The 13,979-nt window shown below is 41.6% G+C and overlaps 1 protein-coding gene across 2 annotated transcripts; it reads right to left on the bottom strand.

Moving 5' to 3' along the window:
- Nucleotides 1-205: 205 nt before the first annotated feature.
- LOC121574151 (transmembrane protein 150C) lies at nucleotides 206-9,403 on the bottom strand. Of its 2 annotated transcripts, XM_041886782.2 has the most exons (9): nucleotides 9,023-9,403; nucleotides 8,152-8,191; nucleotides 4,523-4,604; nucleotides 4,354-4,407; nucleotides 4,228-4,260; nucleotides 4,060-4,127; nucleotides 2,068-2,195; nucleotides 1,152-1,329; nucleotides 206-925 (listed from the first exon to the last, which is right to left on the bottom strand). In XM_041886782.2, exons 3-9 carry the CDS (start codon nucleotides 4,594-4,596, stop codon nucleotides 717-719), a joined length of 744 nt encoding a protein of 247 aa, XP_041742716.1. In that variant the 5' UTR covers nucleotides 4,597-4,604; nucleotides 8,152-8,191; nucleotides 9,023-9,403; the 3' UTR covers nucleotides 206-716. The 2 variants fall into 2 exon arrangements, with proteins under 2 accessions (XP_041742716.1, XP_041742717.1); XM_041886783.1 differs by lacking the exons at nucleotides 8,152-8,191; nucleotides 9,023-9,403 and adding an exon at nucleotides 4,782-4,825.
- Between the last annotated feature and the right edge of the window lie 4,576 nt (nucleotides 9,404-13,979).

The raw sequence follows: 13,979 nt of genomic DNA, 5'->3' as shown, positions 1-13,979 counted from the left end.
GCCAGCAGGGTGCGACATGGAACCAATGAACAGGAAATAGGTTTTGAAACCAGAGGTTTCCACCCAGGGAGGGGAAGAGCGAGGCTTACAACATATTGTAAAACGGAATAACCATGTATGTGTGTGTATGTGTGTGTGAGTATATATAGAATGGCTTTGCACGATTGGGGCAGAGCGCTCTCTGAATAAAGACCTGATAATTGTAAACTGGGAGACTGTTTATTAGAGATTTACAACCTCTGGGATACAGATTGAGTAATATAAGAGTTCAGTTTGAAACATTGAGATAGAAATTCTCGTGACATAGTGTCACTATCAATCTGAGATATGAGTTATCTATCCTTCTACAACTCACCGCTACATGATAAACAGTCATGCACATCCATCTTCAATGAAACCGTTTAGCAACTTTTAGCAAACACCCCTGTTACTGTTTATGAGATGACAAAGGTAATGATTTCTTTGTGCTTATGGAAAGTTTGTTGCTTTTGAAAGATCACCTCAACGTACAATAGTAGTAGAAAGACGCAGTCGTTCACAGGTTATTGCGTTTAAACAGGCAGACATGCAGTAGTGGTTGACTAACTCTTCTTCAGTAACTAACAGACCCACTGGATTCCTTGACCCTTACAAATATCATGTTCATTTGTACATTTCCCCCAACTGACAACCACAGGCAACCTAACCTAACTGTTTTGTAGTACTCCAGAGCCAAGCTATAGCTGGTCAGACTGGTACTCTGACACCTCGGAGAAGGTTTCTGACAGGCTGAGAGGCGGGTCGCGGTCATCGGTGCAGACGATCTCGAAGTGGTAGTGTCTGAACTCAATGGCAAAGGTGGCGAGGAAGCCCAGGAAGAACATGACCAGCGCCCACTGCGCCCGCGCCGCATGCATGTGAAGACGTTGCGCCATCAGGGCAAAGTCTGAACCGGGGGGGTTAAGGGTCAAACACTTTACAAAACGTACTTTCAAAATGCGTAATTCCTAGCTTCCTTCTTCGTGGTAAACACTGATCTACGATGACTGAATAAGTGACAAAGGTTTCCACCACTACAGCTGTATCCAGCCCACATACCGTAAGTCGCTTTGTTTAAGAGCGTCTGTAAAGTGACATGAGTGAGTCCCTGGTGCAAGACAGAGGAAGGATACAGAGCAGCATGCAGGCGGTGACGGCCCCTGACAGCAGGAAGCGAGGGATGCCTGCCCTCCGGCCCTCGTTCCTCAGGTTGACCTTCAGGGTGATGACAGATTGCACCCAGCAGAACAACGTCCCCAGGCCAAACGTCATGGACGTCCCAATGTTGTGGAGCTCCTCGTCATTTGACAGCTGGACCAGACACATTACAGACAGACAACAGACATTGCTCTTATCTGTTTCATTTCATTACTGTGACCCAGCTACACCCTCTGACAAACATCTGATTATCGCTGCAAACCAAGTTGAGGTTTTTGTAGATTTTATCAGGGGTTCCCAAACATTTTGGGGCTAGGGATTGTGTCAGACTAGTGACTCCTACGAAGTAGGCCAGGGACAGTCTAGGGCAGGTGCGCCAACCCTAATTTAGCGCACCTGATAAACTGAATCAGGTTAGTTACAACTGGGGTTGGAGTGAAAACATACAGGAGGGTAGCTCTCCAGGAACAGGGTTGGAGTGAAAACATACAGGAGGGTAGCTCTCCAGGAACAGGGTTGGAGTGAAAACATACAGGAGGGTAGCTCTCCAGGAACAGGGTTGGAGTGAAAACATACAGGAGGGTAGCTCTCCAGGAACAGGGTTGGAGAGCCCTGGTCTAGGGGTTAGGGCAGCGTTTCCCAAACTCAGTCCTGGGGACCCCAAGGGGTGCACATTTAGGTTTTTGCCCTAGTACTACACAGCTGATTCAAATAGTCAAAGCTTGATGATTAGTTGATTATTTGAATCAGCTGTGTAGTGCTAGGGCAAAAAACTAAACGTGTACCCCTTGGGGTCCCGAGGACCGAGTTTGAGAAACGCTGGGTTAGGGACTAGGGGAAGTGTCTAGGGGCTGAAGGTTTTTTTTCCTGGACGGAGCCAGTGACTCCTACCTGGAAGTTTCCCACCAAGGTCATGCCGAAGCAGGCCAGGGACAGGGCCACCAGACTGCCAATATTGAGCCAGGGTTTGTGGACCCGGGGCTTCAGCTGCAGGTATCTGAGGACACCAATGATGAAACCTGAAAGGAGAAGACCCATAAGGGATCTCTCTCTGGTCTGGTAGTCTCTTTATAATACACTGCTCAAAAAAATAAAGGGAACACTAAAATAACACATCCTAGATCTGAATGAATGAAATAATCTTATTAAATACTTTTTTCTTTACATAGTTGAATGTGCTGACAACAAAATCACACAAAAATTATCAATGGAAATCAAATTTATCAACCCATGGAGGTCTGGATTTGGAGTCACCCTCAAAATTAAAGTGGAAAACCACACTACAGGCTGATCCAACTTTGATGTAATGTCCTTAAAACAAGTCAAAATGAGGCTCAGTAGTGTGTGTGGCCTCCACGTGCCTGTATGACCTCCCTACGACGCCTGGGCATGCTCCTGATGAGGTGGCGGATGGTCTCCTGAGGGATCTCCTCCCAGACCTGGACTAAAGCATCCGCCAACTCCTGGACAGTCTGTGGTGCAACATGGCGTTGGTGGATGGAGCGAGACATGATGTCCCAGATGTGCTCAATTGGATTCAGGTCTGGGGAACGGGCGGGCTAGTCCATAGCATCAATGCCTTCCTCTTGCAGGAACTGCTGACACACTCCAGCCACATGAGGTCTAGCATTGTCTTGCATTAGGAGGAACCCAGGGCCAACCGCACCAGCATATGGTCTCACAAGGGGTCTGAGGATCTCATCTCGGTACCTAATGGCAGTCAGGCTACCTCTGGCGAGCACATGGAGGGCTGTGCGGCCCCCCAAAAAATGCCACCCCACACCATGACTGACCCACCGCCAAACCGGTCATGCTGGAGGATGTTGCAGGCAGCAGAACGTTCTCCACGGCGTCTCCAGACTCTGTCACGTCTGTCACATGCTCAGTGTGAACCTGCTTTCATCTGTGAAGAGCACAGGGCGCCAGTGGCGAAGTTGTTGCCCTCCTACGGCCTCCTCCACGTCTCCTGATGTACTGGCCTGTCTCCTGGTAGCGCCTCCATGCTCTGGACACTACGCTGACAGACACAGCAAACCTTCTTGCCACAGCTCGCATTGATGTGCCATCCTGGATGAGCTGCACTACCTGAGCCACTTGTGTGGGTTGTAGACTCCGTCTCATGCTACCACTAGAGTGAAAGCACCGCCAGCATTCAAAAGTGACCAAAACATCAGCCAGGAAGCATAGGAACTGAGAAGTGGTCTGTGGTCACCACCTGCAGAACCACTCCTTTATTGGGGGTGTCTTGCTAATTGCCTATAATTTCCACCTGTTGTCTATTCCATTTGCGCAACAGCATGTGAAATGTATTGTCAATCAGTGTTGCTTCCTAAGTGGACAGTTTGATTTCACAGAAGTGTGATTGACTTGGAGTTACATTGGGTTGTTTAAGTGTTCCCTTTATTTTTTGGAGCAGTGTAATAATAAATAATATGCCATTTAGCAGACGCTTTTATCCAAAGCGACTTACAGTCATGCATGCATACATTTTTGTGTATGGGTGGTCCCGGGGATCGAACCCACTACCTTGGCGTTACAAGCGCCGTGCTTTATCAGCTGAGCTACAGAGGACCACATGTCATTCCTGGTCCTGGGGACCCACAGGGTGTGCAGGCCTTTGTTTCAGCTCAATACTAACACCATCAATAACTGTTTGTAATGAGCACTACATGTTCTGCCACTGGAACTGCTGACTGTAAATCCATCCAAATCAATAGACAGTACTTCCCCATTTTATAATATGCTCCTGTTGTTTCTATTCTTGTCTCTATCCTGCATCTCATATCCTGCCATTATTATGGTACAATGTCCAATGTTGACCATGTTTTCATGTACATGTAAACTTTGTATAACAAATGATAGGAGAACATGCATCAGGCTTACCTACGAAGGCAGCCAGGTTCATGACCTGGCTAAATACACAGCTGGCTGGGGGAGCATTGCCTGCAATGCTGAAAGAGAGAGAGAGAGAGAGACAATTGTATTGACAGGAAGCACAAATCCTAGGTAAAGATCAGTAACCAATTAGGTTGGTACTCATAGGCTGTGTACCTTATATATGGAGGGGATTTAGTTCCAGATCGCCTGTGAAAAATTACATGTAATATTTAGAAATGGTGCATGGTCATAATAACTGGAATAACATATTTCTACTTTTTCAGTTATAATCCACCTTACTTGTATTCTGAACTCAGGGGTGTTATCTTCTCATCTTCAACAGCTATAAAATACCTATAACCAAAGTCATTTAAGTTAAAGTCACACACACACACACAGCTGTAAAGCCAAATGGTGTGTGAGATAGCTAAAAGTATCTGGAAAAAATCTGACAAAATAAGAAACTTACACAACCCAGAGTCCAGCGGCTGTGAAGAGAGAGTACATGATAGGGAGAAACGTCCAGGGACTGCACTTCCTCATGGTGTCTCCTGTAAACAAAGACCATTTCAAACATCTCCACTGTCTGGCAATGGTGAGACAGGAAATGGAAAGAGGTAGAACTGTTTTAGAAACAACTGAGGCAGAACATGTAGAACCTGTCCTGAGATGTTTGAGGTAATTACTGTATTATCGGCATATTCAACAGTGTTTAAGAAATATATTACCTTCAACAGTGTTATCTTGTGATCAAGCCATCAAAGTTTTGTGATTATTGGTGTCGTAAAAATGTTAGCTAACGGGTTATCAATTAGCATGTTTGACATTTCAGTGGAAATACTACTATTATCAGCTTTTTGATAAGCGGTTTAAAAAAAAAAAATAAGTCCGTATTATCGGCATACGGTCCCCAGTTATCGGCCACCTTACTATTTTGTTCAATTACAAGATATATCCATTTAATTTTGTTGAAAAAAGAGAGAGAGAAAAAAAAAAAAGAGACAACCTCGTATCCGAAATGTTTACTAGATAGTTGACTAGTTGGTTAGCCTTCCGGTAAAAAATTATGACTTGCCTGTCAACTTTTCATTGCGTAGCCCGGTGTGCCCTCCTGTGGACTCTTAAGAAATGGTTCTTCACCAACATATTCAGTGTTGTAACCAAATAATGTCTCATCGTTTGTTTTACAGATTAATCTTATGTTTTGAGAAAGTAGATAACAGTTGAATACTCAAATATGAGTATTAATAATTTACATCAAATAAAACTTTAATTTCAGTTATGTGTATTGACATAAACAATGAAAACACTGTTGGAGTTTGTGTTGCAGAGATTCACTTGGAAAGTAAAGGAAGAAATACACAAGATGGGTTGAATAAATATATTATATTTTAGACATTTATTTTTTTGTACAAATAAATAATTTCATATGAACACAAACAAAACAAACAATTACATCTCGACCTCCATCCCTATATTGTCACAAAAATCACAATAAAAATCCAGCTCCACTGCTACCTCTGGATCCCACTGCACACACCTGCAGTGGAACCAGTGCTGGCAGAAGTCACAGCACACCCATGGCACCTCGGATCTACACTCCTGAGGGGAGCTTGCAGGCGGATCATGCTCCCCGCAGCGAGCACAACAGGTGGTGTCTTCTATTATTTAAAAAAATTGTTAAAAAAATTATTAATATGGTTTTGCAAAATGTAGAAGTTCTTCAACAACAATAGTAATTGATACAACTGAGAGAGAGAGAAAAACAGATTATGAAGTACCTGAGAGTGGTGCCATGGGTGGCGTGACTGGTGGAGCTTTTCTCTTCCTTTTCTGTGCTGCAGTTTGAGAAAAAGTAGTGTTAGACAGAGCATGTTGCATGAAAACCCTTTTCAACTTTTTTACATCAATACCTCTGGAGGAAGCTGCAGAAGTTTTGGAGGAGGTGGAGATGACTTGAGGGCTGGTGCTATGGACTGTAGAAATGTAAAGAGAGATTTTTTTTTATTGCTGTTTTATAAAACATTGCTGTTTTATAAAACAGATAACAGTAATTTTTTCGTAATTTAACATGTGTTTACCTGTGGAGGTGGCGGTATTCAAATTGCAGGGGGCAGGGACACCAGACGAGGCTGCTATGGTGGTGTGACCAGGGGAGACGGAGGAGGCAGTTGGTCCAGAGGAGGCCGTGTTGGTGGTGACAAACAGGGTGGGTGGTGTGCATCGTGGTGGTGGTGGACAAAACCACCGACGATGGCTTGGAGGAGCTGGTGTTTGTAATGGTGGGGTTGAGGGGCCGACGACGGTGTGGCCAGGAGTGTAGGCACGTGGCCTTCTTCTGCAGCTGGGGACTCCGGCGGCTCCTACAGGTGTTGCACACTGGGAGGCACTGGTATTGGTGATGCAGCTGTCAGGAGTGGTTCCAGCAGGTGGTCCAGCAGAGGCGATGGCGTCAATGGTCTCATCCATGGCAGCCCTCTCCTGTGCCCTCTGTGTTCTGAGGGCTGCCCAACGCTCTTTCTCCTCTGCCTCGGCCCTCTCCTTCTCACCCCTCTCCTGCCACTGGTGCGTGTATTCCTCACCGGTGAGGCATGTGGCGACTACAGGGAGTCTTCTGTATCGGTCCAGACGATACTTCAGGACAGTAAGGATGTGCCCCAGGTCCTTCGCTATCAGCCCCCCATCTATTAGGGGGTTCTCTTCTAGAGCTAGGGCTGGGACTGGAACAGGGGCTTGTTTCCCCTGGGTGCCGAAACCTACAATAAAATAGAATATATAATTGTCCATCCAGGATGAAAATGTTTGTTTTGGCATCACCTTACACATCCACATTTACATCACACACATTGTGAACAGTCAGTCCACCAATCTACATACATAAACACATAAAACACCAAATACCTGCGTATTTTGTCGGCGTATTTCATCAGCCTCTGTCTGGTGAAGGGGAACCCATGGCTGGCGCAGTAGATACAGTACTGCACCAGAGAATTTTCATCCTCTGGTGCAAGCAATGTGGGTGGTCCACTGCAACAACCATGGGTCACCCGGCCGCTCAGCCTGTCCACCAGGGTCTGCCGAGGTACACCATGCACCTTGGTAGATAAGAAAACAAAACTGTTACTAACAGATAAAATTCACATACACATGGTAATCTCCTAAAAACAAAAGATGCCTAACCTTGGCAGCCTGGCAGATAGCCTTCCCTGCCCCGCAGTCCTCCATGGCATGGAACATGTCCACCTCACTCCACTGCTTCCTCTTGACTTTCTCCATGCTGTGGTGTTAATACATGTAGCTAAATAACTTTGCATACTATACACATTTTAGAAAGATAACTCAATCTGAATATGTATAAACATTTACATTTCAAAGCTAAGGCATTGAAAGGTGATGAAAGTTTTCACAATAACTGAAAGTGTACCCACGTTTTTTGTTTGATGTTATCTGTAATGAAAATTAGTGTCCCAATTAGTTTAATATTGATGCATACATTGTAACATTTGACTAAATACTGCCTCTATGTAGCTGTTGTAAGATGAAACATAGCCAACCGTGATAGGTGAAAAAAAGTTCATGGTTCAAAGTTCCAAATACATTTTTGCAGATTGTGTAAAACGCCTCAGTTAGAGGACTCCAATTTTGATACGGTAAAGCTTGACAACATTCCGCTGTTTTCATGATATGTATTATCTAATGCTTACAATTTCTTTCCGTTTTGCTTACTTAGCAGTTCTATCAACATTTAGCAACTAAGCTAGCAACATTAGAAAATCCGTTAGCTATATTTCAGAGGTAAAAGGTCAGGCAGTCGAATTTTACAATATGCAGCGTGTTCCACAACATGTGTACATATATACATTTTTTGAAAACTCTCAAAGCCTAACTTAACTTACATAAATTGCACTGAAAATCGGTGGTCAGCTAGCTAGAAGGGTGTCATTAGTCGCAAAACATACCGTTATTTTCCAGTCCATTTCAATGTTGAGCTCGAGGTGATTTAGTCCAACTGCTAGAGAATGTCCGAAGTTAGGGGGAAAATTAGCTAACTCAAAATAGAAGTACAGGGATGCTGTTCTGTTCAGGTGCCACACTTACGAATGATAAGACCAAGCCAAAGTCAGATCCGCGGGTTAATCTACAAAAGAAAAACACAATATTATGTTACCTGTTTTTACAATTTGAGACTGCAGTCACCTCTTCCGGATTAAGCTTCCATTGAAGAGGACTGTACGGCTAGGGCTAGTAGCCTGCTAGCTGCTACAACCATTAGTTCACATAAGGCTGTAGTAAATAATTGCACTTATAATAGCCTTGAATTAACTGACATGTAAACAGACAGGTGCATGTATCTAGAGGCAGAATAATTTCAGCACTGGATTGCTCTGAAAAGCCCATCGGGCCAATGTCGTTGCACAGCGGTTGATTTCAGCACCACTGCTACTGGACAGCTCCCGTGTCTACTAAACTGGGGAATGGAAATTGCCAAGGATGACAAATAAAACACTATTTATTACAGCCACTCAGTACAACAACAACAACAACAACAACAATCACTCAATGACTCAGTCAATTTGCACGTGCATCAGATTGTGCCAAGAAAATGTATAATTGTGTGATGACTGCAGAGATAGATGGTGAATGTTTTTGCCTCGTGCATAGCCTTGAATAAAAACGATGTAGCTAACATGTAGGCCTACATTTTACATTATATCACGGGCAGGTTGGGTATTTAACACCTACCCTGTCAATATGTTGTTATGTAATTTCTGCCTTGATACTTTCACAACAGCGACAGCTTGACATGTAGGTCACTGATAACAGCTCGATTTCCCAAACAGTGTTTTCTTTTATTGTTCCCCACAACCTATAAAATGGAGGATACCTTCCCTTCCCTAACTGGCTTCCCCAATCCCAATTTACCCCTATCTCCGTCTCTGTTCAATCGTCAGACACAAAAATGAAATACCTCGTTGCCAGCCAGCGCCTGTTGGATTTAGATTCCGTATTCTTCTCATTTCATAATTGACTGAAACACGCCGTTTTTGTTATTAGTCGAAGTCACAAATGGTCATATAAACATGTGCCTGAGAGCACTGAATCCGGAGATAGTGAAATGGAGTATGCAGTCGCGAACATTCACTGTGGCCATGGGCGAACCTCTCATTGAAGATTTAGGCGAGCGAGCGGCAAGCTCATATGGCAAGTCTTCTCCGGTAGGAAAGAGCCTTCTCCCGTAGGAAAGAGCAATAGCAGTAAGCCTCGTTTCCAGCATGTACGTTTCCAGCATGTAAGCTGTCCTATCCTACACTATAACCTATGTGACATGATAGTAGGCCATCTGTAGATGCTCTGCTGTGGAAACTTCACAGTTGTCTCAGAGGTACAGTGCATTCGGAAAGTGTTCAGATCCCTTCACTTTTTCCAAATTTTGTTTCGTTACAGCCTTATTCAAAAATGGATTAAATAGTTTTTTTCCCCTCATCAATCTACCCAGGATACCCCATAATGACAAAGCAAAAACAGTTTTTTAGACATTTTCGCAAATGTATTACAAATAAAAACGGAAATATTACATTTACATAAGTATTCAGACCCTTTACTCAGTACTTTGTTGAAGCATCTTTGAGTCTTCTTGGGTATGCTACAAGCTTGGCACACCTGTATTTGGGGAGTTTCTCCCATTCTTCTCTGCAGATCCTCTCAAGCTCTGTCAGGTTGGATGGGGAGCGTCGCTCCACAGCTATTTTCAAGTCTCTCCAGAGATGTTCGATCGGGTTCAAGTCCGGGCTCTGGCTGGGCCACTCAAGGATATTCAGAGACTTGTCCGAAGCCAATCATGCTTTGTCTTGGCTGTGTGCTTAGGGTCGTTGTCCTGTTGGAAGGTGAACCTTCGCCCCAGTCTGAGGTCCTGAGCGCTCTGGAGCAGGTTTTCATCAAGGATCTCTCTGTACTTTGCTCCATTCATCTTTCCCTCGATCCTGACTAGTCTCCCAGTCCCTGCCACTGAAAAACATCCCCACAGCATGATGCTTCATCGTAGGGATACTATTGGCCAGGTGATGAGTGGTGCCTGGATTCCTCCAGACGTGACACTTGGCATTCAGGCCAAAGAGGTCAATCTTGGTTTCATCAGACCAGAGAATCTTGTTTCACATGGTCTGAGAGTCCATTAGGTGCCTTTTGGCAAACACCAAGCGGGCTGTCATGTGCCTTTTACTGAGGAGTGGCTTCCGTCTGGCCACTCTACCATAAAGTCCTGATTGGTGGAGTGCTGCAGAGATGGTTGTCCTTCTGGAAGGTTCTCCCATCTCCACAGAGGAACTCTGGAGCTCTGTCAGAGTGACCATCGGGTTCTTGGTCACCTCCCTGACCAAGGCCCTTCTCTCCAGGTTGCTCAGTTTGGCCGGGCGGCCAGCTCTAGGAAGGGTCTTGGTGGTTCCAAACCTCTTCCATTTAAGAATGATGGAGGCCACTGTGTTCTTGGGGACCTTCAATGCTTCAGACATTTTTTGGTACCCTTCCCCAGATCTGTGCCTCGACCAATCAGGCCGATGTGAGTAAGACATTTGAATGTGTTAACCCTTGCAAGGCTGCCGCCCCAGATGGCATTCCTAGCCACGTCCTCAGAGCATGCGCAGACCAGCTGGCTGGTGTGTTTACGGACATATTCAATCTCTCCCTATCCCAGTCTGCTGTCCCCACATGCTTCAAGATGGCCGCCATTGTTCCTGTACCCAAGAAAGCAAAGGTAACTATCGCCCCGTAGCACTCACCTCTGTCATCATGAAGTGCTTTGAGAGACTAGTCAAGGATCATATCACCTCCACCTTACCTGTCACCCTAGATCCACTTCAATTTGCTTACCGCCCCAATAGGTCCACAGACGATGCAATCACCATCACACTGCACACTGCCCTATCCCATCTGGGCAAGAGGAATACCTATGTAAGAATGCTGTTCATTGACTATAGCTCAGCATTCAACACCATAGTATCCTCCAAGCTCATCATTAAGCTTGAGGCCCTGGGTCTATACTATCTATTTTATCTTAGCCTATGCCACTCTGATAATGACATTGCTCATCCATATATTTATACTGTATATTCTTATTCCATTCCTTTACTTAGATTTTGTGTGTATCAGGTTTTTGTTGTGGAACTGTTAGATATGACTTGCTAGATAAATAAGGTATTTCTGCTTTTTATTTTTAATACATTTGCAAACAATTCTAAAAACCTGTTTTCGCTTTGTCATTATGGGGTATTGTGTGTAGATTGATGAGGGGGGAAATTATTTAATCAATTTTAGAATAAGGCTGTAAAGTAACAAAATGTGGAAAAATGAGGGGTCTGAATACTTTCAGAATGCACTGTATGTGGATTTCTGGTTTATTAATTTTATTTGCTATTCATTATTATTATTATTATTATATTTAAAAAAAGGTTTGCTTTTCAATTATGCTTTATTCAATTCTGCTAATGTATATAATGCTACTATAATGGCATCATGTTATGTTGGCATGTTGGCAATGTTAATAGAATAAAAGCATAATGGATATTTTGGGATTGAACTGAAAAAGAAAATGCAGAAATGTACCTCCACCTTAGAGGACTTGGTAGGAAAATCAGCTTATTCTCCAGACAATAAACAGAAACACAGAACTTTCATATCCAACAGTTTATTATTGAAAAAGCCCTCTCTAATGCATGGCACAAAGTCAACTAACACACACATAAAGCATCTGTATTAAATCATTTATCTTAGCTATAATAATGGCATGATGATACACATATGTACATTCAGTTACCTACACATCAGTTTAATCATATGCATCATCTCCACCATCCTCTGTGTGTGTGTGCGTGCGTGTGTGTGGATGTGTGTGTCCCCTATAAGACAGTGTATAAACAACTAAACCAGAAATATACAGTTTAGGCTATTGATATAGATACTGTATAAAACCCACACAAGACAGGTACAGAATACAACCAAAACAAATACAGTCCTTCACAACTGGGAGAGGAAAACACAAGCATATAACACACAAGCTCAACTGTCAATGATACTCTGATATGAACACAGTACCGTAGTAATAGGTAGAAGCACTATGGCAACGCTAACTCTCATTATACATAACAGTAGAGGGAAATTAATCTTTCCAATGAATCAAATAGATAGATTAAACATTTGGTAGATGCTCTCATATCTCATATAGCTTTTTGTCACGTTCTATCTTGCATTGAATTAAATCTGAATTAGTCCCACTATAAAGTACATCATGACAGAGAGACAGACTGACAGAAACATCTTCCTGAGAGTAGTGGTGCGGTTTTGTGTTATTCAAACAGGGGGAACCAAACTGATTCAAATAGGGAAACCGTATTAACATGTAATAATTATATAATTATATCAATTTACATCATAAAGAGTTGGATAAAAGCGAATAGTTACTGAGAATACTCCAAGCACACATGTAGCTTCTCAATCTAGCCCCATTATGGCTGCGTTTACACAGGCAGACAAATTCTGATATTTCTTCCACTAATTGGTTTTTTGACCAATCACATCAGATCTTTTCACATCAGATCTATTTCAGAGCTGATCTGATTGGAAAAAATACCAATTAGTGAAAAAATATATAAGAATGTGAAGTTGTCAACCTGTTCCAAGCTGAAGTAAATATGGAGAATGAACTTTCAGCATACTGAGTATAGAAGCTAACATATTTTCCATAATGAGGAGTGAAAGTACAACATCCATAAGTACAAGGGCACCTGTTAGAAATATACGTTTTTAAAATTATTGTAGGAGATTAATTAGTCACCATGGAAGCAACAGTTACTCAAGTACCCCTGCACATTGTAATTTTGGTACTGACACTGAGCCTGTATATAGCTTGCATTCTCATGTTTTTCTTCTTCTCGTATTTCTCATGTGTTTTCCTCCTTTATATTATTACTTTATACTATTACTTTATACTACTACTTTATATTATTACTTTATAATATTACTTTATATTATTACTTTATATTATTCCTTTATATTATTCCTTTATATTGTTACTTTATACTACTACTTTATATTATTACTTTATACTATTACTTTATATTATTAGTTTATACTATTAGTTTATACTATTACTTTATACTATTACTTTATCTTATTACTTTATACTATTACTTTATACTACTACTTTATACTATTACTTTATCTTATTACTTTATACTATTACTTTATATTACTACTTTATACTATTACTTTATATTATTAGTTTATACTATTAGTTTATACTATTACTTTATACTATTACTTTATCTTATTACTTTATACTATTACTTTATATTATTCGTTTATACTATTACTTTATACTATTACTTGATCTTATTACTTTATACTATTACTTTATATTATTAGTTTATCTTATTACTTTATACTATTACTTTATACTACTACTTTATCTTATTACTTTATACTATTACTTTATATTACTACTTTATACTATTACTTTATATTATTAGTTTATACTATTACTTTATACTATTACTTTATACTATTACTTTATCTTATTACTTTATACTATTACTTTATATTATTACTTTATACTATTACTTTATACTATTACTTTATCTTATTACTTTATACTATTACTTTATATTATTAGTTTATACTATTACTTTATACTATTACTTTATACTATTACTTTATATTATTTCCTCTCACATTGGAATTGAGTACTGCATTCATTGTTGGGAAAAGCTTGCAAGTAAGCATTTCACTGTACTGTTTACACCTGTTGTATCCTGTGCACGTGACAAATAAACTTTGAAACTTGAGCAGGTTGACGTTTATTGGGACGAGTCTTGTCCTTGAGGCAGAACTGAGCAATTTCCACTAGATGGGCTAACTGCAAAGTCAAAATTGTC

Source organism: Coregonus clupeaformis, chromosome 9 (genome assembly GCF_020615455.1).
Source record: "Coregonus clupeaformis isolate EN_2021a chromosome 9, ASM2061545v1, whole genome shotgun sequence".
Taxonomy (NCBI): Eukaryota; Metazoa; Chordata; class Actinopteri; order Salmoniformes; family Salmonidae; genus Coregonus; species Coregonus clupeaformis.
Note: the sequence above shows the minus strand (reverse complement) of the source record. Positions and strands in the feature narration are given on the sequence as shown.

What these genes read in the sequence shown, in the direction of transcription:
- LOC121574151 (XM_041886782.2), bottom strand. Translation starts at nt 4,596, where the DNA reads ATGAGGAAGTGCAGTCCCTGGACGTTTCTCCCTATCATGTACTCTCTC. An exon ending in GCCGCTGGACTCTGGGTTGT is followed by an intron (nt 4,408 to 4,522) that starts GTAAGTTTCTTA and finishes CTTTGGTTATAG; the next exon opens with GTATTTTATAGCTGTTGAAG. An exon ending in GAACCTGGCTGCCTTCGTAG is followed by an intron (nt 2,196 to 4,059) that starts GTAAGCCTGATG and finishes TTCTCCTTTCAG; the next exon opens with GTTTCATCATTGGTGTCCTC.